Source organism: Pristiophorus japonicus, chromosome 8 (genome assembly GCF_044704955.1).
Source record: "Pristiophorus japonicus isolate sPriJap1 chromosome 8, sPriJap1.hap1, whole genome shotgun sequence".
NCBI classification, from domain to species: domain Eukaryota; kingdom Metazoa; phylum Chordata; class Chondrichthyes; family Pristiophoridae; genus Pristiophorus; species Pristiophorus japonicus.
Genome location: NC_091984.1, coordinates 180,618,593 through 180,645,569, shown reverse-complemented (window position 1 = coordinate 180,645,569; position 26,977 = coordinate 180,618,593). Strand labels below are relative to the sequence as shown.

The window sequence follows — 26,977 nt, the reverse complement described above, 5'->3', positions numbered from 1 at the left end:
CGATGGTCGTGCCATTGTGTCACGGGAAATTGATCTGAATGACCCTGTGTATGTGCTAAACTATGGACGTGGTCCCAAGTGGATCGCGGGCACAGCGATAGCTAAAGAAAGGAGTAGGGTGTTTGTAGTCAAACTAGACAATGGACAAATTTGCAGAAAGCACCTGGACCAAACGAGGCTACGGTTCACAGACTGCCCTGAACAACCCACAGCAGATACCACCTTTTTCGAGCCCACAACACAGACCCAAAGGATCAACGACACCACCCCGGACCAGGAGATTGAACCCATCATGCCCAACAGCCCAGCTAGGCCAGGCTCACCCAGCAGCCCTACAGGGCCATCAACACTGCCCAGCGAGGGCACAGCCAACACACCAGAACAGACATTTGTACCGAGATGGTCCACCAGGGAAAGAAAGGCTCCCGACCGCCTCACCTTGTAAATAGTTTTCACTTTGACTTTGGGGGGGGGAGTGATGTTGTGTATCTGTAAAGCATGCACTCCCATATTCCACCACCAGGGAGTGCATCCCCTGAAGTCCCAAGGGATCCCAGCATCCCTTGGGAGCACTGTATATAAGCCAGCCCCTAAGGCCTGTTCCACACTCTGGAGTGTCTTAATAAAGACTGAGGTCACTGTTACTTTAACCTCCCTGTGTGCAACCTCATCTGTGTTAGGAACACAATAGAATGGTGGAGCAGACTCAAGGGGCCGAATGGCCTACTCCTGCTCCTAATTCTTATGCTTTTGTGTTCTTAATGTGGAACTCACTGCCACAAGGATTACTTGAGGCACACGGCACTGATGCATTTAAAGGGAAGCTACATAAATACATGAGGGAGAAAGGAATAGAAAGATATGTTGATAGGGGGAGGATCATGTGGAGTACAAACACCAGCATCGACCAGTTGGGCTGAATGGCTTGTTTCTGTGCTGTAAATTCAATATAAGAAATAAAAATAAAAAAGGGAAGGTGGCTGTAAAAATAAAAAAGGGAAGATGGCTCAACCGTGGCTATCAAGGGAAATCAGGGATAGTATTAAAGCCAAGGAAGTGGCATACAAATTGGCCAGAAAAAGCAGCGAATCCGGGGACTGGGAGAAATTTAGAACTCAGCAGAGGAGGACAAAGGGTTTGATTAGGGCAGGGAAAATGGAGTACAAGAAGAAGCTTGCAGGGAACATTAAGGCGGATTGCAAAAGTTTCTATAGATATGTAAAGAGAAAAAGGTTAGTAAAGACAAACGTAGGTCCCCTGCAGTCAGAATCAGGGGAAGTCATAATGGGGAACAAAGAAATGGCAGACCAATTGAACAAATACTTTGGTTCGGTATTCACTAAGGAGGACACAAACAACCTTCCGGGTATAAAAGGGGTCACAGGGTCTAGTAAGGAGGAGGAACTGAGGGAAATCTTTATTAGTCGTGAAATTGTGTTGGGGAAATTGATGGGATTGAAGGCCGATAAATCCCCAGGGCCTGATGGACTGCATCCCAGAGTACTTAAGGAGGTGGCCTTGGAAATAGCGGATGCATTGACAGTCATTTTCCAACATTCCATTGACTCTGGATCAGTTCCTATCGAGTGGAGGGTAGCCAATGTAACCCCACTTTTTAAAAAAGGAGGGAGAGAGAAAACAGGGAATTATAGACCGGTCAGCCTGACCTCAGTAGTGGGTAAAATGATGGAATCAATTATTAAGGATGTCATAGCAGCGCATTTGGAAAAAGGTGACATGATAGGTCCAAGTCAGCATGGATTTGTGAAAGGGAAATCATGCTTGACAAATCTTCTGGAATTTTTTGAGGATGTTTCCAGTAAAGTGGACAAGGGAGAACCAGTTGATGTGGTATATTTGGACTTTCAGAAGGCTTTCGACAAGGTCCCACACAAGAAATTAATGAGCAAAGTTAAAGCACATGGGATTGGGGGTAGTGTGCTGACGTGGATTGAGAACTGGTTGTCAGACAGGAAGCAAAGAGTAGGAGTAAATGGGTACTTTTCAGAATGGCAGGCAGTGACTAGTGGGATACCGCAAGGTTCTGTGCTGGGGCCCCAGCTGTTTACATTGTACATTAATGGTTTAGACGAGGGGATTAATTTGTAGTATCTCCAAATTTGCGAATGACACTAAGTTGGGTGGCAGTGTGAGCTGCGAGGAGGATGCTATGAGGCTGCAGAGTGACTTGGATAGGTTAGGTGAGTGGGCAAATGCATGGCAGATGAAGTATAATGTGGATAAATGTGAGGTTATCCACTTTGGTGGTAAAAACAGAGAGACAGACTATTATCTGAATGGTGACAGATTAGGAAAAGGGGAGGTGCAACGAGACCTGGGTGTCATGGTACATTAGTCATTGAAGGTTGGCATGCAGGTACATCAGGCGGTTAAGAAAGCAAATGGCATGTTGGCCTTCATAGCGAGGGGATTTGAGTACAGAGGCAGGGAGGTACTGCTACAGTTGTACAGGGCCTTGGTGAGGCCACACCTGGAGTATTGTGTACAGTTTTGGTCTCCTAACTTGAGGAAGGACATTCTTGCTATTGAGGGAGTGCAGTGAAGATTCACCAGACTGATTCCGGGATGGTGGGACTGACCTATCAAGAAAGATTGGATCAACTGGGCTTGTATTCACTGGAGTTCAGAAGAATGAGAGGGGACCTCATAGAAACGTTTAAAATTCTGACGGGTTTAGACAGGTTAGATGCAGGAAGAATGTTCCCAATGTTGGGGAAGTCCAGAACCAGGGGTCACAGTCTAAGGATAAGGGGTAAGCCATTTAGGACCGAGATGAGGAGAAACTTCTTCACCCAGAGAGTGGTGAACCTGTGGAATTCTCTGCCACAGAAAGTAGTTGAGGCCAATTCACTAAATATATTCAAAAAGGAGTTAGATGTAGTCCTTACTACTAGGGGGATCAAGGGGTATGGCGAGAAAGCAGGAATGGGGTACTGAAGTTGCATGTTCAGCCATGAACTCATTGAATGGCGGTGCAGGCTAGAAGGGCTGAATGGCCTACTCCTGCACCTATTTTCTATGTTTCTATGTAAGAAGGGCACTATTTAGATTAGTGGTGCTCAACAGAAAGTGATATTGTTATACTGTGTATGTGTCTGGAGTGGGGGCGGGGGAAATCTGTGATTGAATATCTTAAACCATGTTGCCAACTCTGAAACAAGTGCTTCCTGGACAGTGATCCAAAACAAAGTTCTACATTAAATTCTCAGCAACATTAGCTCCTTATGAGAATTGAACGTAGAACTTTGTTGTCTCAGTATCTTTTGATCTTGCAACTTAACACATTAGAACTTTTTTCAGATCTGCTGGATTGACCTGCAGGACTGGCTGAAACTGGAAAGAGATGTGTGAAAGGGTTTACCCTTCTGCTTGGAGTAGATTTTGTAGTTGTGAGGTGTGAGGAAAATACCCTCTCTGGTTGAGAGCAAGATGTGTTGTGGCGATTTAGGTAAATTGGGTTAATCTCTTTGCTGGGAAGTTGGGCGAAGCAGTAGAAAGAGTTAATTCTCTCTGTTGGCATCACTGTGTTGCAGCACGGTAAATGAAAGGGCTGATCCCTTCTTCTGGGAACAAGGGTTTTGTACTTACTAGTTCTGGATAGACAGCCAGTTAAAGAGTTAATCCCCTCAGCTGGGAACAGGCTTTCCGGTGACTCCCTGAAACTGGGAAGAGGTGAGGTGAATGCCTTAAACCTTGCCGCCTGGAACAGCCTGTGCAGTAGTTGGTTCTAGCTCATTAAAGGGAGGGTTAATATCCTGAGTCATGTCTGGCTACTGCCGCTGCCACTGGAATGCATCTCCCTATTGATGAGGCTTTCTAGCTGAAGGATAAGCAGAACGATGTTGTGACTATGCGTTGCTGCTGATGTGCAATCCGATAGCAAGGCCTCGAGACAGCTAAAAGAAGCAGTCTGTGTGTAATGTAATTACAGTGCTGACGAGGGCTGTGATGCAGGATTAGGTGCTATATACAGTACAGAAACTGCTCGACACTCCAGTCGCACTCCTGAGGCATAGGTGGGCGACAACCCTGGTTGTGTCAGGCAAAAGGATGCTAAACTTGCTTTAAATGTTTTTGACTAACAGGATCGCAGTGAGGAGATTGCTTACAGGAGCAGTTTTGCTGACTCCTGCCACCTTCAAAGCATGTGGCGACTGGATTCGTGTAGAACTGTTTGATTTTAATGTCGGCCACAGAGGATTATTTTTTAAAAGCTTTCTTTTTTTTTCCTTCCCCCTCTCTTCCCTGTTGTAGGGCAGTGCCACGCTGCATCTCTATTCACATTTCCGACCTCTCCTGGAGTTTCAAGGTAAGAGCTATCTTCAGCGAGGTGGGTGTGAGCCTTTTAAATCGTGAGCCTTTCCAGCAAAGAGAGTTGTTCTGAGTACCGGAATACTGTATGATGTGTTCATGGCAGCATGTCCATTGAAGCTGCATTTGTGCTTTAGAGAATCAAGCTCATTGATGTGCTGAGGGGAGAGGGTTTGAGAGTGGTCCATGAGGTAGAAGGATAATTTAAACATGAAGCGTGTACAATAGGGTGCAGCGGAGCCATGTAAGGCCATGGGAGTTGACACTAATGGATATTTAGATTGCCATCTTTAGTTGCAGTCGGTGGAAGTCCCATCACGGACCTTTGTCTTTCTGGCTGCTTGTTTTGCGTCTTGTGGGTGGATGTGTGATGCCTTGCGACAGCTCAGGCTCGTTCCCAGTTTGGTGCTATCTGCAGCAACCCTCTGCACCACAGGAAAGTCGCCAGAGGGTTTCTCTCACCCTCAGGACCCATTTTACAGTAGGGGTACTCGCCATCATTTAAACGAGGATGGGGGGGGGGGGGAACTGGATAATGTATCCCACCAGGAGGCTCCTCTCCTGCTTTTCCAGCTGGTTTCTTGTCCCCCTATTTTAGTTCCTGTGAAAGTTGCGATGGCCCCATATGTGACGTTTTGTAATTTACACTGGCCCCTTTAAAGACCATGAAAGAAAGTTGGCTCAATCAATGCAGAAAGCACCAAGGACGAGCGAGTGTTTGACTTTCAAAGTGGAGGTGACATCCACAATATTCCGGGAATTGGAAATGATGACGATGTGAATGAACTGAAAGAGCATTGGCGGATGTTATCATTAACCAGGTGCTTCAACCTGCAGATTGCGAGCAGCCATTTTGTGCAGAATATTGGCATTACAAATGGAGGAATTAACGCCCACTCCTCCTGATCTTGAAACTTCAGGAAGCACACAATGTTTGTGCACACGCTATCTCAAATTGTCAGTTTTAAAGCAAAACCCCCAATAAGCAGGGTTAGCTGGGAGACTGTACAATGACCTCGTTTTATAGCATTCTGCATTATGTAACATTCAGTAAAATACAGTTTCCCTTCCAGCAGCTACAATTAGAAGCAGCTCCGTGTATTGGTACTTTTATTCCATCGTGCACACTCACACGCACTCTCAAACGAGTGTGTGCGTGTGAGTCAGTGTCTGTGCCTCTTCACAATTTCTCCTGAATCGTACATTAGAAGCAAAACCAGGTCACTGTCAGAAAGCTTAAACTGCGCAGAATGCAGCTGCCCTTCATAATTTTATCGGCTGTAGTTCCGGAGAGATGTGCGCCATACCCAGTATTAGTGCTGGAGGCAGTAATCCGCACCCTGTCCTTTTCCTCGTGTGGGTGACATTGCTCTCAGCGTTTAGCTTAAAAATCTATTGGAGCAAAACAAGCCCTTTTCTAACCATTTCGAAGTGTTTCAGAAATCATCAGAACCCTGTAGAATATTTTCCACTGCACATAATTATTAAGTGGGAAGAGGTGGGTTGAATGGGTTAATCCATCTGTTAGCCAATCTCTTCCTATAACTGGGAAGAGGTGGTTTTAAAGCTGTGAATTCTATACAAAATATATTTTCCCAGGCTGCTTCTAACACTTAGGATTAAGGCAGATAAATCGCTGATCCTGGAGGATAGAGGTGTACAGGTAAGTGTGGAAGTATTTCCTTTTATAATGTTAAGAATTATACAACAACCCAGCTGAATACGACAGCATCAGCCTCACAGCGACCTTACCCTGGAATGCGTCCCTGTAAAATACACGCCTGCACAGGCACTCCAGTGCAGTACTCAGGGAGTGCTGCATCATCTACCATGCTGCCCTTTGAATGAAGCATTCATCCGAAACCTTGCCTACCTGTTCTGGTGGTTCCCATGGTGCTATTAGGAGCTTCCTCGGGCCCTGGTCTGCATTGATTGGTAACACCTCGAATTTAAAATTCTCATCCTAGTGTTCAAATCCCTCCACGGCCTCGCCCCTTCCTATCTCTGTAGCCTCCTCCAGCTCGACAAACCTCCGAGATCTCTGTGTTCCTCCAATTCTGGCCTTCAGCTCTGGAGTGCCCTCCCTAAACCCCTCCGCCTTTCTACCTCTCTTTAAGACGCTCATTAACCAAGCTTTTGGCCGCCTGTCCTAATATCCCCTTATGTGGCTGGTGTCAAATTTTGTCTGATAATGCTCCTGTGAAGCGGTGTGAGACATTTTGCTACCATTAAAGGCGCTATGTACTTGAAGGGGTAGTGCCGCTGTGGTGCGGTGTGTTGCAAGTCACTTTGTTTATACGCAGCGGAGGATCAGTGACCTGACATCGAGCTGCAGTACAATGCCATTGCATATTTTGTTTTATTATTTTTAGTTTTCAATAAAAGTTACGTTTTAAAATGTGCAAAGGAAGAAGTAGATTTCTGTCGCGCCATTCTCAACCTCAGGGATACCCTGCAGCCAACAAATTCCGTTTGAAGTGCAGTCACTGTTGATTGTAGGCAAAGGCGGCAGCCAGTCAGCGCAGTTGCGAGTCTGCAGGTTGGCGTGTTGAGCACAATGATGGTGCAAGGTGTCCAGGAACACTACGTCAGCCTGAAGCCCTCCGGTACACTGGCGCTTTCCCCTTTAAAGGCCCAGTGCCTGTCACTGCTGATGTGCAGCACTGAGAGGCTGTCAGATTCCATATCCCATTTACCAGCCAGGGTCTCGATCAGGAGCTGGGGTTGATTAACGTAGCCGGTTCCAGAACTAAGTCAGTGTGGCAGTCTGTGTCTTCAATCCAAATAGACTCCAGGTTCATGGAAAATGAAACAGCTGCAAGTATCTTGCTGTGCATTTTCAGAGAAGTTCCATTTAAAGGTCAGTTAGTAGCATCAGTGTCAGTTGTGGCTCAGTGGGTAGCACACTCGCCTTTGAGTCAGAAGGTTGTGGGTTCAAATTCCACTCCAGGAAATTGAGCACATAAATCTAGGCTGACACTCCAATGCAGTGCTGAGGGAGTGCTACACTATTGGAGATGACGTCTTTCGGATGAGATATGAAACCGAGGCCCCGTCTGCTCTCTCAGGTGGATATAGCAGATCCCATGGCACTATTTCGAAGAAGAGCAGGGGAGTTATCCCTGGTGTCCTGGCCAATATTTATCCTTCAATCAACATAACAAAAACAGATTATCTGGTCATTATCACATTGCTGTTTGCTGTGTGCAAATTGGCTGTCACATTACAACAGTGACTACACTTCAAAAGTGCTTCATTGGCTGTAAAGTGCTTTGAGACGTCTGGGGTTCGTGAAAGGCAGAAAGAAAGTCTTGCATTTATATAGCGCCTTTCACGAACGCCAGGCATCTCAAAGCGCCTTACAGCCAATGTAGTGCTTTTGAAGTGTCGTCACTGCTGTAATGCGGGAAACGCAGCAACTAACTTGCGCATAGCAAACTCCCACAAACAGATAATCTATTCTTGTAATGTTGATTGAGGGATAAATATTGGCCAGGACACTGGGGATAACTCCCCTTCTTCGAAATAGTGCCATGCAAGAGTTTCTTTTCATTTTAGTATCACTTGATTTTTTTTTAATTGGCAAAAATGCATTTGGGAAAGATGAATTTCTATCAATATTGTCAGGAAGAAATATTGAAATGACCTTAGTATTTCAAGTTAGTGTTTCTTTTCAATTTACTTTTGAATTTTGATGTCACCTAACTGTAATATTGCAGTCTGTTGCTTGACGGCAAGCCTAAAGCAGGAGGCCTGTAATCCAACTGTGGCCCAGCATGCGTATCACAACCTGCAAGCCATTTTAATAGAGCAGGAACAAGATTATCCAATAACTTTATGTTCCTATAGCAACGGTCAGCTACTGTCAGACCAGAACCTTAATGTCAGGCACTGCAAAGAATGCTAGGATTATATGTATTTTTTTAACTTTGAAAATTCTTAAAAACAGGGCGTTTCTGAGATAATGTGATGACTAATACCGCAGAGGGGTTTTAACGCAATCACATGCTTTATTCAATTAGATGGATATCAATAAGATTTTGCGACACGTGCGTTCGACTCAATTATTAATGTGCCTCCTCTAAGCAGATTCCTTGAAAATGATGATCAACGGAACAGGATGATAAAGCAATATTCTATACAAATAATAAACCACTTATATATATATTTTTAAAACAGCAACAGATAAAAAGGATAGCAATGAAACGTTAAGAAAGCCACAATTCAGTTAGAAGCTGGAGGGAAAGTGAAGATGAGATTCTGAATAATAAACAAGGAAGGATTAAGTGAGATACTGAAAGGTCAGAGCTAGTCATATATTAATCATCTCCGTAGTCCATCTCCCATGGTGCTGGTCATAATGAGTCAGACATTAGGGTGTTTTACAAGATGGGTCTGCTAAGCCCCGACAATAATTGTCCCTTCAACTCCTAGCAGTGCCAGAGATGTCCTTTCTCCTATTATAGGGTATCTCTCGCTTCCTACATCCCCCTATTATAGGGAATATCTACCTTCCTGCTTTCTCGTGTTATGCTCTCTCTCTCTCTTCCTGCATTCCCCTATTATAGGGTATCTCTACCTTCCTACATTCCACTATTATAGGGTATCTCTACCTTCCTACATTCCCCTATTATAGGGTATCTCTTGCTTCCTGCATTCCCCTATTACAGGGTATCTCTACCTTCCTACATTCCCCTATTATAGGGTATCTCTCGCTACCTTCCTGCATTCCCCATGTTATAGGGTATATCTGTCTACCCACATTCCCCCCGCTCCCCTGACACTGATCTTTGTCCATTTCCTACAACAGACTTTCTGTCTCTCTCTTTTTCCTCTGTTATTCAATATGGTCTCTCTTGCTTTTTCCTCCCCCAAACATGATGTATCCCTGTCCTTCTGTCTCTCCTGTCATCCCAACAAGTGTCACTCTTGCTCTCTATGTCATTTACCTCCCCTTGACCCCCCCCCCCCCCCAACCAGATCACCAACAGTATCTCTTCCCCTCTTGTCAGAAGGTTGTGGGTTCAAGTCCCACTCCAGGAACTTACGCACGTAAATTTAGGCTCACACTCCAGTGCAGTGCTGAGGGAATGCTGCAATGTCGGAGGTGCCGTCTTTTGGATGAGACATTAAACCAAGGCTGCTGAAGCGCTTGAGAGAGCAGGCAGAGATCGTTATGTGCAAACGGAAGCATAATCATGGTGCTGCAATGTGGAGCCAGACTGTATGTTGGCACCTGGGAATCACAGTCTTATATATTAGAAAATGGAATCCTACTCACGCACATTTTATTCATTTACACTAGGGGTGTTACAACAGGACTCTGAACGCGAGGAGTTAACTGGTTCAATAGAGATAATGAAATATGGGGGAGGGTGTACTCATCATCCAGTGTGTTCAGAAGCCCACCGAGATGTGACAAACTGTTCTGGAAGAAGATTTGTGGGAGCCATTTTTATGGGGAACTTTGTGATTTGTTGCATGAGAAACTTCTGTCAACCTGAGCTCATTCAAAACTCTGCTGCCCCTATCTTAACATCCCAAGTCCCGTTCATCTATCATACCTGTGCTCGCTGACCTGCTTTGGCTCCCGGTACAAATGTAAAATTCTGGCCCTTGTGTTCCAATCCGTTCACGGCCTTTCCCCCCTCCTTATCTCTATAACTTTCTCCACCTCTACAACTCTTCCAAAACTCTCCGTTCCTCCAACTCTGGCATCTTGTGCATCCCCAAATTCCTTCACCCCAACATTGGCATCAGTGCCTTCAGCTGCCTAGGCCCTAAGCTCTGGAATCCTTTCCCTAAACCTCTCCGCCTTGTCACCTCACTCTCCTCCTTTAAGACACTCCTCAAAACCTAGCTCTTTCACCAAACTTTTATCACCTGTTCTAAGAACATACGAACATAAGAATTAGGAACAGGAGTAGGCCATCTAGTCCCTCGAACCTGCTCCGCCATTCAACAAGATCATGGCTGATCTGGCCGTAGACTCAGCTCCACTTACCCGTCCGCTCCCCATAACCCTTAATTCCCTTATTGGTTAAAAATCTATCTATCTGTGATTTGAATACATTCAATGAGCTAGCCTCAACTGCTTCCTTGGGCAGAGAATTCCACAGATTCACAACCCTCTGGGAAAGAAATTCCTTCTCAGCTCGGTTTTAAATTGGCTCCCCCGTATTTTGAGGCTGTGCCCCCTAGTTCTTGTCTCCCCGACCAGCGGAAACAACCTCTCCGCCTCTATCTTGTCTATCCCTTTCATTATTTTAAATGTTTCTATAATATCACCCCTCATCCTTCTGAACTCCAACGAATAAAGACTCAATCTACTCAATATATCATCTCCGGTATCAGTCTAGTGAATCGTCTCTGTACCCACTCCAAAGCTAGTATATCCTTCCTTAAGTAAAGCGACCAAAACTGCACGCAGTACTCCAGGTGCGGCCTCACCAATACCCTATACAGTTGCAGAAGGACCTCCCTGCTTTTGTACTCCATCCCTCTCGCAATTAAGGCCAACATTCCATTCGCCTTCCTGATTACCTGCTGTACCTGCAAACTAACTTTTTGGGATTCATGCACAAGGACCCCCAGGTCCCTCTGCACCGCAGCATGTTGTAATTTCTCCCCATTCAAATAATATTCCCTTTTACTGTTTTTTTCCAAGGTGGATGACCTCACATTTTCCGACATTGTATTCCATCTGCCAAACCTTAGCCCATTCGCTAAACCTATCTAATCTCTTTGCAGCCTTTCTGTGTCCTCTACACAACCCGCTTTCCCACTAATCTTTGTGTCATCTGCAAATTTTGTTCCACTACACTCTGTCCCCTCTTCGAGGTCATCTATGTATATTGTAAACAGTTATGGTCCCAGCACCGATCCCTGTGGCACACCACTAACCACTGATTTCCAACCCGAAAAGGACCCATTTATCCCGACTCTCTTCTTTCTGTTAGCCAGCCAATTCTCGATCCATGCTCCTCCTTTGGCTCGGTGTCAATCTTTGTCTGATTCTACTCCTGTGAAGCGCCTTGGAGCGTTTTACATGCCAAAACCGCTAGATAAATGCAAGTTCTTGTAGCTTAGGGCATTTAAAGGGCATAGGTATGGAATTGTCATGGCAGCCTTAATCAATTTAGTTGGTGAAAAATGATGGGTGAGGAAGGTTTTGTGTAGTATGATTAGTTATACTCTACTTTCATTAATGACTAAACAAAAAGAAAACTTTAGAGTCTTAACCACGAAGGAGGAAGAAAATTGACTGATTTCCAGAGAACAAAACTGACAGAAGTCTAGTACAAGGTTTTATCTGGGAAAAAAAATCTGATGGATCATTGGAATTGTGAAGTTAGATTTTAGGAGATTATATCATTGGAGGTTAGATTGTGCAAAGAAATTGGAAAATAAAAATTCTTTCTCCACGTAACAGGAGAAAATATCTGTGTCAAAACAGGTCATGGATCTGCCCCAACAGAGAAGCATTGTACTGACTTAATGTTACAAAAGAGAGAGAGTGAGAGAGGACATCCCCAGCTAGGATGAGCCCTGTTGCAGGTATATGTTTCCTAATGCTGCTGATATCCTAATGACAGCGTCGGAAGTGGTTAAAAAAATGCAATGAAACTTTCACTCCTCTTTCCCTGTAGCAAATCTAGAGCAAGTTTGTTTAGCTCAAGGCCATGCATTATCATCGTGCTGTGGCAGCCACCCTAAAACTGTGCAGAAAGGCAAGGGCAGCCTGTGTGGGGTTATGGTTTGTGCTCCAACCTCGGTAAGAATGTTCCCAATGTTGGGGAAGTCCAGAACCAGGGGTCACAGTCTAAGGATAAGAGGTAAGCCATTTAGGACCGAGATGAGGAGAAACTTCTTCACCCAGAGAGTGGTGAACCTGTGGAATTCTCTACCACAGGAAGTTGTTGAGGCCAATTCACTAAATATATTCAAAAAGGAGTTAGATGTAGCCCTTACTACTAGGGGGATCAAGGGGTATGGCAAGAAAGCAGGAATGGGGTACTGAAGTTGCATGTTCAGCCATGAACTCATTGAATGACGGTACAGGCTCGAAGGGCCGAATGGCCTACTCCACCTATTTTCTATGTTTCTATGTAAGAGGATTGGGCTCACAAACCAGCAGCACCATGCTGACTGGCGATGATCTTGATTCCTCACACAGTGAATTTTTGCTTCAGGCTCAGCAGCTGGGGGACTGCACTTGGTGAAATGTCATAAGCTGTTTATTTTGGACAGCCTTCAACACTCGAACCATTCGGTGTGTAAGGAGTGTAGTCCCTCGCTCTTCCATTTTCCCTCTGTCCCTGTGCACCCTGACTCTTCACCAGACAGTATGGCCTACCTCAGCTGGACAGGAGCAGTGCACCAGAAGTGTGCTGTGCCCCGAGTTTCGCTCCCAAGGATGGCCCCAGTGTAGGCCCACTCCTTCCTGGACCTACGGTCAGAAAACTGGGCAGGAGCAAGGAGCATAGCCGCACGGCTCTCTACCAGCCTCATGGCCCGAGATTTGTAGTAAAGTTGAAGGGCTGGCTTATCTTCAGGCCTGATTTCGGTTTGCTACCGGGACCCCCTCAAACCTTATGAGGAGCATCCTGCAAGATTGCACTGTCAGCTTCGTGAGACACCCCTCAGGTCCGGGTGCCCCATAGCTGCAGGAACAGGAGAGTAAGGTGGAGGATTGTCAGCACAACCCTCCCCTCTCCTTTGCATCAGTGCGATGTGTCTGCACCTGTAGTGGACACACACGCCCGGCTCTCCTCCACCCTCCCCACCCCGTCGAGGGGTATCCCTGGAAATCTCAGGGCAACATAAAGGGGGACAAGACCTGGCATAATAGGCCTCTGCCCTCATTTTTCTTGACCGTTGCATCCTGGGATTTGGCATTCAGACCCCAAATATCTGGAGATGGAACCGCATTAAAAGATTTGGGGGGACATTGTGGGAAATTCCAGGATTTTGAGAGGGGGGTGAGATAACCCATGGAAAAATAATTTGGCAGGGCTGCCACAAGCCTCAACCTTTCCACCCACCATCGGTTGCACCTGTGCCTTTATCTGCTGAATAAACCCAGTTCATGAATGCTGATGCATGAAAAAATATACCTGCCCACAGAAGTTTTGAATATTTTATACAGGGAGGTTTATCCAAGTCTGATGCTGGGTGCTGGTGCTGCAGGTGGTGAGGTACATGGTAGCATTTTCTCTGTTGTTCCCCAATGTCGGACATAACTTGTTGAGCCCTCAAGCTTCGACACTGTCAGAACAACCCTTGGTGATATATAACCCAGTGGGGAATGATGAATGGGGAAAGAGCAGTTGTCAGCCTGCCTTCTGCTCTCTTGGGTACGGTTTGCTGTGTGCCGTGAGAAAAATTGGAGTATTGAGAAAAAACACTGACTCGGGCGATTATAGTCTGAGATGTAGTCGACGGGCTGATAGTGGATTGCAGATGTACAAGACTCTAAATTACAGACAGTTTGAGAGGCATTCTGGTTGGTATAATGTGCCCCTTTTCTTGTACAGGTGCGGATTTGTTAGAACGCTGCGTCTATAACAATAATGGTTTGAATAACATGGTTCAGTCATACATGAAGGTGCACCAACCGTGTACCTTGTAAATGTTCCGGACCACTTTTCCCATTATTTTTACATCTTCCGGGATGCAGCTTTACGACTGCAGCGACAGACTCTGAAGCAGTCTGGTCGATGTCGAGGCTACAATCAATATTACACAATATTGGACATTCGTTCCACAGAGACATCAAAGCAAGCTGACTCTACTCACTGGTTTATTCCAGTTCATTGGTAAATACATTTTAGCAGTACACTCAGCACTATAACCTAAGTGTAACTATATTAATTCTGAAGTGACTAATATACATAAAGAGGGAATTCCACCACCAAGAGGGAATCTTATCCTCAGAGCTTTTTTTACAAGAGGGAACTTGGCAGCCCAGATCCTTGAGATGAGGAAATCTCTCCGGCATGACTTTTTTTTAAGGTTGTGTCTCTGTCTCGCTCCAGCACATGTGTAATTTAAATTGTTTTAAGCTGTTGATTTGCCGAAGCACAGGAGCTAGCACTCAACACCAGTGACAAGCTGTGTTTATTTTTTCGATTCTTTCACTATGTTTGGATGCCTCACTTCAATTTGGGGAGTATTTTAAATCATTCAGAACAAATTAAATTTGTGTACTGACCTTGTGTGCAGGAACTGTGGGAGTGCTGAGTCACACAGTTGTGAGGCCGACAGATGGATGGCTTTGCCTAATTGTCAGTGGAAATTGTGTGATGTTCATTCTGACTGCCGAAGGGGATTAATGGGTGAGAGAAACAGGGAATGATTTCTTTTTTTGGACAGACGTGGCAGGATCTGTGTAGAATAGAGCTGAGGTTGAAGGATTTTTAGTCTCTGTTTTCTTCCTTTTAGGTTTACCTTCTATAAATTGTGATTTGAAATAGAGAATTGCCAAGTGATTCCTTGCTGCTTATTTAATTTCATAATCAGGATTACGGACATGGTGGGATTGGTATACACTTATCGCACACTGTCTTGCTACTGCCAGAAATTGGTCCATACCAAGCTTTATCTCTCTCTCAGACACACACAGATACACACAATCGACTGTAGTCGGTGAATAAACGGCACCTGATGTTCTTTAGACTTGGAACATGGGACATGTTGGAGCATGGAGAAGGAAGAGGCAGAGTGGTTGCTGGGAAATTCAGGCTAGTTTAGCATTAGCTTATGAGACAAATGAACTTGGTGTTTAAATTAGTATTTCCTTACAGTTGGACTGGTCATTAGTCTCAAGGCCTCCATTCACTGTTGAATAAAGAAAGTTTGTAGGAAGCTAAAAACAAAGATAAGCAAAATATATCTGACCTTTTGCACTGGAACTTGCTGTAAATTACAGATCCAAACGGTGCGGCGCCCTCTACAGGGCATCTGGGAACCTATGTGAACAAGGCTCGTAACTGTGTATCTCCTTAACCAATCCGATTGAGGTATTGTTAATGAACAGCGTAGAGTCTGAACCAGGAAGTGTCAGTTAGAATTCAATGTCAAACCAGGTACAGAAAGTGAAATAAAGAGAGGGGAAAAAAGATTGGATTAAGAGAAAGAGAGAAAAAAGAGACAGAGCTAAAAAGTAAAAAAAAGGAATTTAATTAAAAAAAAATCTCCAACAACAATTAAAAGCTGAAGGAATGAGACTCCACACTAGTAGAAATTAATTTTCAGTGCCAGAGTTTGTTTGACAGTAATTAAGACTTATCACACCGTTAAAAAAGATACTTAGAGTGAAATCGACAAGCCCTAACTCTCTGTCGCGAGTTTAGTCCGTATTTATGACGTCAGTACAAGAACTTCACGACGTTCAATACCTTTGAATGCGGAGCCAGATGGCGAGATGCCGTTTTCATGCAGCCTATGGAGGAACGGCACGCCTTGGACAGCAACTTCCAGACTCCCTCCATTAACTGCGCACTGCCCTCGCCTGAGGATGCTGTCCGATTTGAGCATAAATAAAGGTGAGCTTCGATAGCGTCACCGTTATTTCCATGGTAAATTCTGAGCCATGATCTTGTCACTAACAGAAAACATGGCACAGCTATGCCTCCCCTCACAGAATTGTGCCAATTATTTATGTTAGTAGTGACAGAAACAGTGAAGCAAAGTTTTGCCCTGAATCTTCTGTGCATTGGTTGAATTTCTTTATGAAAAGGCACTCACCCCAGTTCAGCTTCAGGAACCAGTTATCAGAAGATGACTGTTCATTTTTTTTGCAAAATATGCATTTAGTTGCAGAACAGCATCACGAGAATGCAACACCTTCTTTGCATTAAAGTTTTTGTAGCACCTTCTCAATCTGGGCTGAGAATATTGTAAGTTGTGATATCTAACATGATCTGATTGTCCATTTTAATTGAACTCTGTAATGCTGAATCCTATTGGCTCATGGAGAATGTTAATTTTCTCTTTTACTCCCTTTTTAGCACACTCACAGGAACATGCAAGTGTACTTTGTGTTTTGGTGGAGGCCAGATACATCACAAATAACTAAGCAGGCGATCAAACTTCATTGGCAATTTTATTTGCACAGTTTCTGTTACCAATAACATAAATAATCGGCACAATTCTGCCGGTGAGACATATCTGTGCTCAGATCATGGGTCAGAATTTACCGTACAAATAACACTTGTTTACTGTCATAATTAACATGTAAACTTTGTTAGTAACACACGTTAGGGCCGAAATCGCCCCTCCCGATAAGGCCTCTGGCCACCTAAAAGCGGCAGCCACGGGGCAGCGCGGAATGGCCGCTGACTCTCCCGAGAGGGGGTCGCCATTTTGGAAATTGCCCTACCTCAGGTTTGGAACGGTGTCCGGAACTGCTCCACCTGTTTTCCCGCCGCGGTGTGCATGCGCCGACCCTTTTCCGACTGGCGGGGACTCCCTCGCGAAATTGCCTCTCACGAAACTGCCCCGCGGGAGCGGCCCCACCACCGATCAGTGCCCCCGACAGCTTTTGCTGTAAGTACACTCTCTGTGCCACGGCAGCGTGACCACCCTTAAAGGGGAGGGCGCACTGCTGCAGCCACCATGTAAATCCTTTTTGTCGGCTGACTGCCAGGTCGGGCCAACAAATATGGCCGCAGGTTCGGCTGGGCTGCCCCTAGCACCTCCTCTTGTGTGCCAGGCTGCTAGCCCGACCAAAGCCCTCTCTGGTGGTCCAGTGTTTGCCACTAAAGTGGCTGCAGAGTTCGCAGCGGCCCTCCCCTTTAACTGAAGGGGAGAGATGTTGTGACGCGCCAGTGCAATGACATCATCAATGTGGCGCTGATGACTGACAGCTTCGGCTACTCCGCCATGCCCCCACTTGCGCCCCCCATGGTGAGGCCACTTCCGCCCCGCCCCCACTTCCTCCCTGCCCCCACTTGCGCCCCCCCCGTGGTGAGGCCACTTCCGCCCTGCCCAAAAAAAATCCCAGAAGAGCTAAATTTTGACGATTAGGCTGCCCCAATGCATGGGGCGGCCTGAACACATTGAAAATGGTAGGTGCGCCTCGTTTCCAGCGGTGGGAAATTTCGGCCCCATCATGTCAATCCGGTTGTGGATTGTGGGAGTGTTGATGAAGGGAGTAAATTTCTTCTCTCAGAGGGTTGTGGATCTGTGGAATTCACTGCCTCAGAGAGCTATGGAAGCTGAGGCATTGAATAAATTTAAGACAGAAATAGACAGTTTATTAAACAATAAGGGGATAAGGGGTTATGGGGAGCGGGCGGGGAAGTGGAGCTGAGTCCATGATCGGATCAGCCATGATCTTATTGAATGGCGGAGCAGGCTCGAGGGGCCATATGGCCTACTCCTGTTCCTATTTCTTATATTATGTTCTTATGACTGTGAAATGTCCATTTCATTGGAGAGGACCTTCAAATTATTGGCATAAGGGAATGGTATCACGGCCCCTAAAGTCATGGGGCAACTCCGTAATACACAGAAGGTGTAGGCATTGGATGCCATCGAGTGTCTCTCACCCACCATGCTTGGAAGGATTTACAAAGGAAGTGACCGATTTGAAGAAAAGCGTCCAAGTAAGCAATGGATGTGACTATCAATCATGTTGCATTGCGATTTTTCGGGGGTCTGACTGTTAATGATCTTAATTTGCTGTGACTAGCTATGCAAGAAGGTCACAACTTGTACTTTCACAAAAGTGAGTTTATCCAGTAATGTCCTGTAAGTTGAACACAAAAGAGAGGTAGTGATATTTTATAGGTACGAGAGAAAGCTAGACAAGGGGGTCATGCAAAGTTGAGAAAGATTGATGACTATAAAGAACTTGATATAAATATATTTACACTGAGCTTCAACTGGCAAGGTGCTTAACTGGTCTGGTTGCAAAATATACTTTGTTGCACAGCCTTCTATTCTTCCTTGAAAGTTTCCTTTCATACAATACATACTGTTCTTTGTTAAAGGGAACTACTATCATCAGGAGCCGTTGGTGGCAGCAAATAAAACCCTTTCCCCACTGTGATGGAAACATGTGTCACATAAGGGACATTTCGATATTACATTTTGTTCATCTGATCTTAGATAGGCTAATGTGAATTAAAGATTGATTTTGGATTAGCTACGTTTCTAAAAGCTTTTCTTTTTCACTGGATTAGAAGACCAGCCAAGTCCACTAAACTCTCTTCATTCAGGCGCACTTCATTAAGAGTCATCTGTCCTGGATGGTTTTCCTCCTTTCTGTTGTTGCCTGCATTCAGAAATTAATTGTGTCAGAAGATTACTTTTCGTCTGGGTAAGTCCCTTTCGAGTTATTACATTTATAAGTTTGCGGACTGGGGGAATTCATTATGTCTAATTTGACGTTCCAAGGGACATCTTGAAAGGAAGACCGTTAAGGCTGAATTAGCCTGCCCGAAAAAATCATCAGTCCGAACCCATCCAAAATTATCGGCACTATATATATGGCAGTATGAAAGCAATAGGGCAGATACATCCCCTGGACCTGATGGCTTGTGTTGTGTTTCTAACACAGATGAGGCTGCACACAGGGAGGTTAAGGTAACAGTGACGTCAGTCTTTATTAAGACACTCCAGAGTGAGAAACAGGCCTTAGGGGCCGGCTTATATACAGTGCTCTCAAGGGATGCTGGGATCCCTTGGGACTTCAGGGGATGCGCTCCCTGGTGGCGGAACATGGGAGTGCATGCTTTACAGATACACAACATCACTCGCCTCCAAAGTCAAAGTGAAAACTATTTACAAGGTGAGGCGGTCGGGAGCCTTTCTTTCCCTGGTGGACCGCCTCGGTACAAATGTCTGTTCTGGTGTGTTGGCTGTGTCCTCGCCTGGCTGGCATGTTGTTGGCCCTGCAGGGCTGCTGGGGGAGCCTGGCCTTGCGGGACTGTTGGGCATGATGGGTTCGATTTCCTGGTCCGGAGTGGTGTCGTTGATCCTTTGGGTCTGTGTTGTGGGCTCGAAAAAGGTGGTGTCTGCTGTGGGTTGTTCAGGGCAGTCTGTGAACCGCAGCCTCGTTTGGTCCAGGTGCTTTCTGCAAATGTGTCCATTGTCTAGTTTGACTACAAACACCCTACTCCCTTCTTTAGCTATCACCATGCCCGCGATCCACTTGGGACCATGTCCATAGTTTAGCACATACACAGGGTCATTCAGATCAATTTCCCATGACACAGTGGCGCGACCATCATTTACATTTTATTGCTGCTGCCTGCTCTCTACCTGATCATGCAGGTTTGGGTGAACCAGCGAGAGTCTGGTTTAAGTGTCCTTTTCATAAATAGCTCAGCCGGGGGCACCCCTGTGAGCGAGTGAGGTCTCGTGCGGTAGCTGAGCAGTACTCGGGACAGGCGGGTTTGGAGTGAGCCTTCTGTGACTCGTTTGAGGCTCTGTTTGATTGTTTGTACTGCCCGCTCTGCCTGCCCATTGGAGGCTGGTTTAAACGGGGCCGAGGTGACATGTTTGATCCCAGTGCGGGTCATGAATTCTTTAAATTTGGCACTGGTGAAACATGGCCCGTTGTCACTGACCAAAATGTCAGGCAGGCCATGGGTGGCAAACATGGCCCTCAGGCTTTCAATGGTGGCGGTGGCGGTGCTTCCCGACATTATTTCACATTCAATCCATTTTGAAAAAGCATCCACCACAACCAGGAACATTTTACCGAGCAACGGGCCCGCATAGTCGACATGGATCCTCGACCATGGTCTGGAGGGCCAGGACCACAAACTTAGTGGTGCCTCTCTGGGCGCGTTGCTCAACTGAGCACACATGCTGCATTGCCATACACAGGACTCTAAGTCAGAGAGATACCGGGCCACCACATGTGGGATCTGGCTATTGCTTTCATCATTACTATACTCGGGTGTGTGCTGTGGAGATCCGAGATGAACGTCTCCCTGACCTTTTTGGGTAGCACTACGCGGTTACCCCAGAACAGGCAGTCTGCCTGAATGGACAGCTCGTCCTTTCGCCGCTGGAACGGCTTGATTGGCTCTTGCATTTCAACGGGGATGCTGGCCCAGCTCCCATGCAGTACACAGTTTTTTACTGGGGACAGCAGAGGATCTTGGCTGGTCCAAGTCCTAATCTGGCGGGCCGTGACAGGTGATTTATCATTTTCAAATGCTTCCATGACCATCAACAAGTCTGCAGGCTGCGCCACCATCAACAAGTTTGCAGGCTGCGCCATTTCCACCCCCGTGCTGGGCAATGGTAGCCGACTGAGAACATACGCACAGTTCTCGGTGCCTGGCCTGTGGCGAATGGTATAGTTATACGCTGTCAGCGCGAGTGCCCACCTTTGTATGCGGGCTGAGACATTAGTATTTATCCCCTTGTTTTCAGCGAACAGGGATATGAGGGTCTTGTGATCGGTTTCCAGCTCAAATTTGAGGCCAAAAAGGTACTGATGCATTTTCTTTACCCCGAACACACACGCTAATGCCTCTTTCTCAGTCATGCTCTAGGCCCTCTCAGCTTTAGACAAGCTCCTGGAAGCATAGGCGACAGGTTGCAACTTCTCCGCAACGTTAGCTTGTTGTAATACACACCCGACTCTGTACGACGACGCATCACATGCTAGCACGAGTCTTTTACACGGGTTATACAATACAAGCAGCTTGTTGGAGCATAAAATGTTTTGGCTTTCTCAAAAGCAATTACTTGGTTTTTTCCCCATACCAAGTTCTCACCTTTACGCAATAACACATGTAGGGGCTCTAAGAGGGTGATTAACCCCGGTAGGAAGTTACCAAAATAGTTGAGGAGTCCCAGGAACGACCACAGCTCTGTGACGTTCTGTGGCCTGGGCGCGTTGCTGATAGCCTCTGTCTTGGCGTCTGTGGGCCGAATGCCGTCCGCCGCGATCTTTCTCCACAAAAACTCCACTTCTGTTGCCATGAAGACGCATTTCGACTTCTTCAGCCGCAGCCCTACGCGATCCAGTTGCTGGAGGACCTCCTCTAGCTTTTGTAGGTGCTCGATGGTATCCCGAGCCGTGACCAATATGGCGTCCTGAAAAACCACCGTGTGTGGTACCGACTTGAATAGGCTCTCCATGTTTCTCTGGAAGATCGCTGCAGCTGACTGAATTCAAAATGGGCATCTGTTGTAGATGAACAGTCCCTTGTCCGTGTTGATGCAGGTGAGGCCCTTTGAAGACTCCTGCAGTTCCTGCATCATGTAGGCCGAAGTCAGGTTGAGCTTGGTGAACGTCTTGCCTCCTGCCAGCGTTACAAATAGGTCGTCTGCCTTAGGTAGCGGGTATTGTTCCTAAAGCGAGAAACAATTAATAGTTACTTTATAATCGCTGCAAATCCTGACCGTGCCATCACTTTTGAGTACTGGAACAATCGGGCTGACCCACTCGCTGAATTCCACTGAGGAGATGATGCCCTCCAGCCTGTCCAGCTCGATTTCCACTCTCTCCCTCATCATGTGAGGGACCGCTCACGCCTAGTGGTGAATGGGTCGTGCTTCTGGGACCATGTGGATCTGCACTTTCACACCGGAGAAGTTTCCAATGCCTGGCTCAAAAAGGGAAGGAAATTTGTTTAGAACCTGGGTACATGAGGCCTCATCGACATGTGATAGCGCTCGGATGTCATCCCAGTTCCAGCGGATTTTGCCCAGCCAGCTCCTTCCAAGCAGTGTCGGGCCATCGCCCGGGACAATCCAGAGTGGCAGTTCGTGCACCGTGCCCTCGTAGGTGACCTTGACCATGGCGCTGCCCAGGACAGTGATGAGCTCTTTGATGTACGTTCTCTGTTTCGTGTAGATGGGGCTCAGGGCTGCTCTGAGTGCCTTGTTGCACCACAGTCTCTCAAACATCTTTTTACTCATGATGGATTGGCTAGCGCTGGTGTCCAGTTCCGTGGCTATGGGTAAGCCATTCAATTTTACGTTTAGCATTATAGGTGGACATTTCGTCGAAAATGTGTGCACCCCGTGTACTTCAGCATCTGCCTCCTCTCTCTGAGGCTCGAAATTGCTTTGGTCCACCATGAACCGATCTTCCTCTGCCATGTGGTGGTTAGCAGGTTTTGCAGAGCTTGTAGCTCGTCTGCAAGCTCGTTGGAGTGCCCCATTGTTCCACAGCTCTTGCAAACATACCCTTTGAAGCGGCATGAATAGACTGAATGGAAGCCTCCACAACGCCAACAATTGCCTTGCATTCATTCTTTGTTGCGGACTCCGAGTCATCTGGGTCACCTGAGGCCTGCTGGCAGTTGCAGACTCGTGGTTTCTGCCCTGTACATTTCTGCTCGCAAACACAGTTCCAGTTATTTTATGAACATTGCTAGCACTTGTGTGCTGAGAGATTTGTTTGGTGTTATCACTGGTGGACATAAACGCCTGCCTTACTGAGTGTCGGTGTCTCTATAGTCAAAAGTTTTCATTGGATGGTCTTGTGGCCAAAGCCCAGTACAAAAAAGTCTCTGAGCATTTGCTCCAGGTAGCCATCAAACTCACATTGTCCTGCAAGTCGCCTTAGCTCGGCGACGTAGGTCGCCACTTCCTGACCTTCAGATCGCTGGTACGTATAGAACCGATACCTCGCCATCAGCACGCTCTCCCTCAGGTTAAGATGTTCCAGAACCAGTGTACATAGCTCCTCATACGACTTATCTGTGGGTTTCACCGGAGCCAGAAGATTCTTCATGAGGCTGTCGGTCGCTGCCCCACAGACCATGAGGAGGACGACTCTCCTTTTTGCAGCACTTCCTTTTCCGTCTAGCTCGTTGGCTACAAAGTACTGGTCTAACCGTTCGACATAGGCTTCTCAGTCCTCACCCTCTGAGAACTTCTCCAGGATGCCCACAGTTTGCTGCATCTTTGCGTTGGATTTGTGTACTCGTCGCCAGTTATTGTGTTCCTAACACAGATGAGCCTGCACACAGGGAGGTTAAAGTAATAGTGACCTCAGTCTTTATTAAGATACTCCAGAGTGAGTAACAGGCCTTAGGGGCCGGCTTATATACAGTGCTCCCAAGGGATGCTGGGATCCCTTGGGACTTCAGGGGATGCGCTCCCTGGTGGCGGAACATGGGAGTGCATGATTTACAGATACACAACATCACTCGCCTCCAAAGTCAAAGTGAAAACTATTTACAAGGTGAGGCGGTCGGGAGCCTTTCTTTCCCTGGTGGACCGCCTCGGTACAAATATCTGTTCTGGTGTGTTGGCTGTGCCCTTGCCTGGCTGGCATCCTAGGGTCTTAAGAGAAGTAGCGGCGGGGATTGTGGATGCATTGGTTGTAAATTACCAAAATTGCCTGCAGATTGGAAAACTGCAAATGTAATGCCCCTATTTAAAAAAGGAAGCAGACAAAAAGCAGGAAACTATAGACCAGTTAGCCTAACATCTGTGGTTGGGAAAATGTTGGAGTTCATTTGTTAAAGAAGCAGTAGCAGGACATTTGGAAAAGCAAAATTCGGCATGGATTTATGAAGGGGAAGTCATGTTTGACAAATTTTCTGGAATTCTTTGAGGATGTAACGAGCAGGGTGGATAAAGGGGAACCAGTGGATGTGGTGTATTTGGACTTCCAGAAGTCCAAATACACCACATAAAAGGTTACTGCACAAGATAAAAGTTCACAGGGTTGGGGGTAATATATTAGCATGGATAGAGGATTGGCTAGCAAACAGAAAACAGAGAGTCGGGATAAATGGTTCATCCTCGGGTTGGCAATCAGTAACTAGTGGTGTGCCGCAGGGATCAGTGCTGGGACCCCAATATTTACAATCTATATTAACGACTTGGAAGAAGGGACCAAGTGAAACGTAACCAAGTTTGCTGATGATACAAAGATGGGAGGAAAAGCAATGTGTGAGGAGGAGACAAAAAATCTGCAAAAGGACAGACAGGCTAAGTGAGTGGGCAAAAATTTGGCAGATGGAGTATAATGTTGGAAAGTGTGAGGTCATGCACTTTGACAGAAAAAAATCTAAGAGCAGGTTATTATTTAAATGGAGAGAGATTGCAAAGTGCTGCAACACAGCAGGACCTGCGATTACTTATGGAAGAAACACAAAGGTTAGTATGCAGGTACAGTAATGGAATCTTGGCCTTTATTGCAAAGGGGATGGAGTATAAAAGCAGGGAAGTCTTGCTACAACTGTACAGGGTGTTGGTGAGGCCACACCTGGAATACTGCGTGCAGTTTTGATTTCCATATTTACGAAAGGATATACTTGCTTTGAAGACAGTTCAGAGAAGGTTCACGATGTTGATTCCGGAGATGAGGGGGTTTTCTTATAAGGAAAGGTTGAGTAGGTTTGGCCTCTACTGATTGGAATTCAGAAGAATGAGAGATGATCTTATCGAAACGTATAAGATTATGAGGGGGCTTGACAAGGTGGATGCAGAGAGGATATTTCCACTCATAGGGGAGACTAGAACTAGAGGGCAAAATCTTAGAATGAGGGGCCACCCATTTAAAACTGAGATGAGGAGAAGTTTCTTCTCTCGGGAGTTGTGGATCTGTGGAATTCGCTGCCTCAGAGAGCTGTGGAAGCTGGGACATTGAATAAATTCAAGACAGAAATAGACAGTTTCTTAAACGATAAGGGAATAAGAGGTTATGGGGAGCGGGAAGGGAGGTGGACCTAAGTCCATGATCGGATCAGCCATGATCGTTTTGAATGACGGAGCAGGCTCGAGGGGCCATAAGGCCTACTCCGGCTCCTATTTCTTATGTTCTTATAAAGTATAGCTGAGGCAGATAGTGTATCGAGAAGAACATTTCATTTTCTGTAATTGAAGGTTGGTGTTATTATATTTATCTGTCAATCTGTTTAATATTTTGGGAGTTCTGTCCAGACATTTTTAGTCAGCTCTGCAAATGATAGTTTTGAATTGAGAATGTGGGTTTCCCAATGTGAATCCCTTTATTACTGTGTTATGAAGAAGAGGAGGAGAAGGTGGGAGAAGCTAGATTGGAGGCTCTTGGAGTGAGACATCATAGAATACATTTGTTCCCTATATGTAGATACCTGCTCACCGGGGTTTACAACCAAAAAGGTCTTACTTTTCTGAATGTCAGAGTTTGAGAAGGCTGCACTTCTTGCTGTAGGCTGTTGGGGAAATACATCAACTGCTGGCTGAAGACCTGCACTGCCTCCAGGTGAATAGCATAGTCTGTACCCATCAAAGGCACCACTCCCTAGAATTTCTTTGCCACTGGGTCCTTACAGGCAGCATCTGGTGACCGTCACTACATTAGTTAGGCAGCTGATCATCACTACATCAAGAAGCTTAATGATGCACTATTCAGGAGGGCCACACAATTCATATCCTTCCCAATGGAGCCACATTAACAAAGAGAGCTATCCAGTTCTACGGACTGGCAGTGAGCTCACAGCTGCAATTGATGGAATGCATGTGACACCCAAAGCCCCATAAGACAACAGCCTCGATTTTATAGATGAAAAAGAAAGAAGTTGCATTTATGTAGCACCTTTCACAACCTCAGATCGCCCAGAGAACTTCACAGCCAATGAAGTACCTTTTTCCTGTTTTACACTTTTTTTCCTGTTGTAATGTAGGGAAATAAGCAGCCTACTTGACACCCCACAAACAGCAATAAGATAAACATAGAAACATAGAAAATAGGAGCAGTAGTAGACCAGTCGGCCCTTCGAGTCTGCACCGCCATTCAATAGGATCATAGCTGATCCTCTATCTCAACACCATATTCCGGCTTTTCCCCATACCCCTTGATGTCTTTTGTGTCTAGAAATCTAACTATCTCCCTTTTAAATATATTCAGTGACTTGGCCTCCACAGCCTTCTGATTGACCAATTAAACTGTTTTAGAGATGTTGGTTGAGAGATAAATATTAGTCAGGACACCAAGAGAACTCCCATGCTCTTCTTCAACATAGTTTTTTTACCTCCACCTGAGAGGGCAGACGGGGCCTCGGTTTAACGTCTCACCTGAAAGACGGCTCCTCCCACAATGCAGCCATCCTTCAATACTGCACTAAAGGGCTAGCTTAGATTCAGTGCTCACGACCTGGAGTGAAGCTTAAATCCACAATCTTCTGACTCGGCGAAGATGCTACCACGGAGCAAAGGCTGACTCCTCCTTTATGAACTGGAAAGGCTTTCATTCCATTAATCGGCAAATAGTGTGTAATGCTAATCACCTGACCCTGCAAGTGCATGTCAGGATGCTGTCATGACTCTTTCATCATGCGACACTTTACCATACCAGCCTGCATGGCTCTTGAGTTATGTATACGGATGTTTGATTTGTGATCATGGCTTATGACATTAGTAAGGATTCTGCAGATACAGAGAGACAACGGATATAGTGAGATCCGTGCAGGCATTCTAAAGTCACTTTTCAGATGTATGAGTAAATCTGGTGAGGCTCCGCTGTGCAAATCAGTGACAGTCTGCATAATCATTGCACTTTACTGTGTACTACATAACGGTCGCAGTGAAGAAAGGCTTGCTGCTTTTGGAATCTGAAGAAGATGACTACGAAGATCAGTGGGGGCGGGAATGGGAGACGAAAGACCATCCACCCCCACTGTTATGTATGCAACCCTAGGCAACCTGTATCATACCGCCACCAGAGGGCTTA

General features: G+C 46.0%; 1 protein-coding gene across 3 annotated transcripts in view; it reads left to right on the top strand.

The window, feature by feature from the left end:
- Nucleotides 1-26,977, top strand: part of LOC139268852 (uncharacterized) — a 227,658-nt gene that overhangs the window by 128,938 nt on the left and 71,743 nt on the right. For all 3 annotated transcript variants that reach the window (XM_070887620.1, XM_070887619.1, XM_070887621.1), the window contains exon 4: nt 4,276-4,330. In XM_070887620.1, coding sequence (XP_070743721.1) covers nt 4,276-4,330 — 55 coding nt within the window. The remainder of the gene's footprint in view (nt 1-4,275; nt 4,331-26,977) is intronic.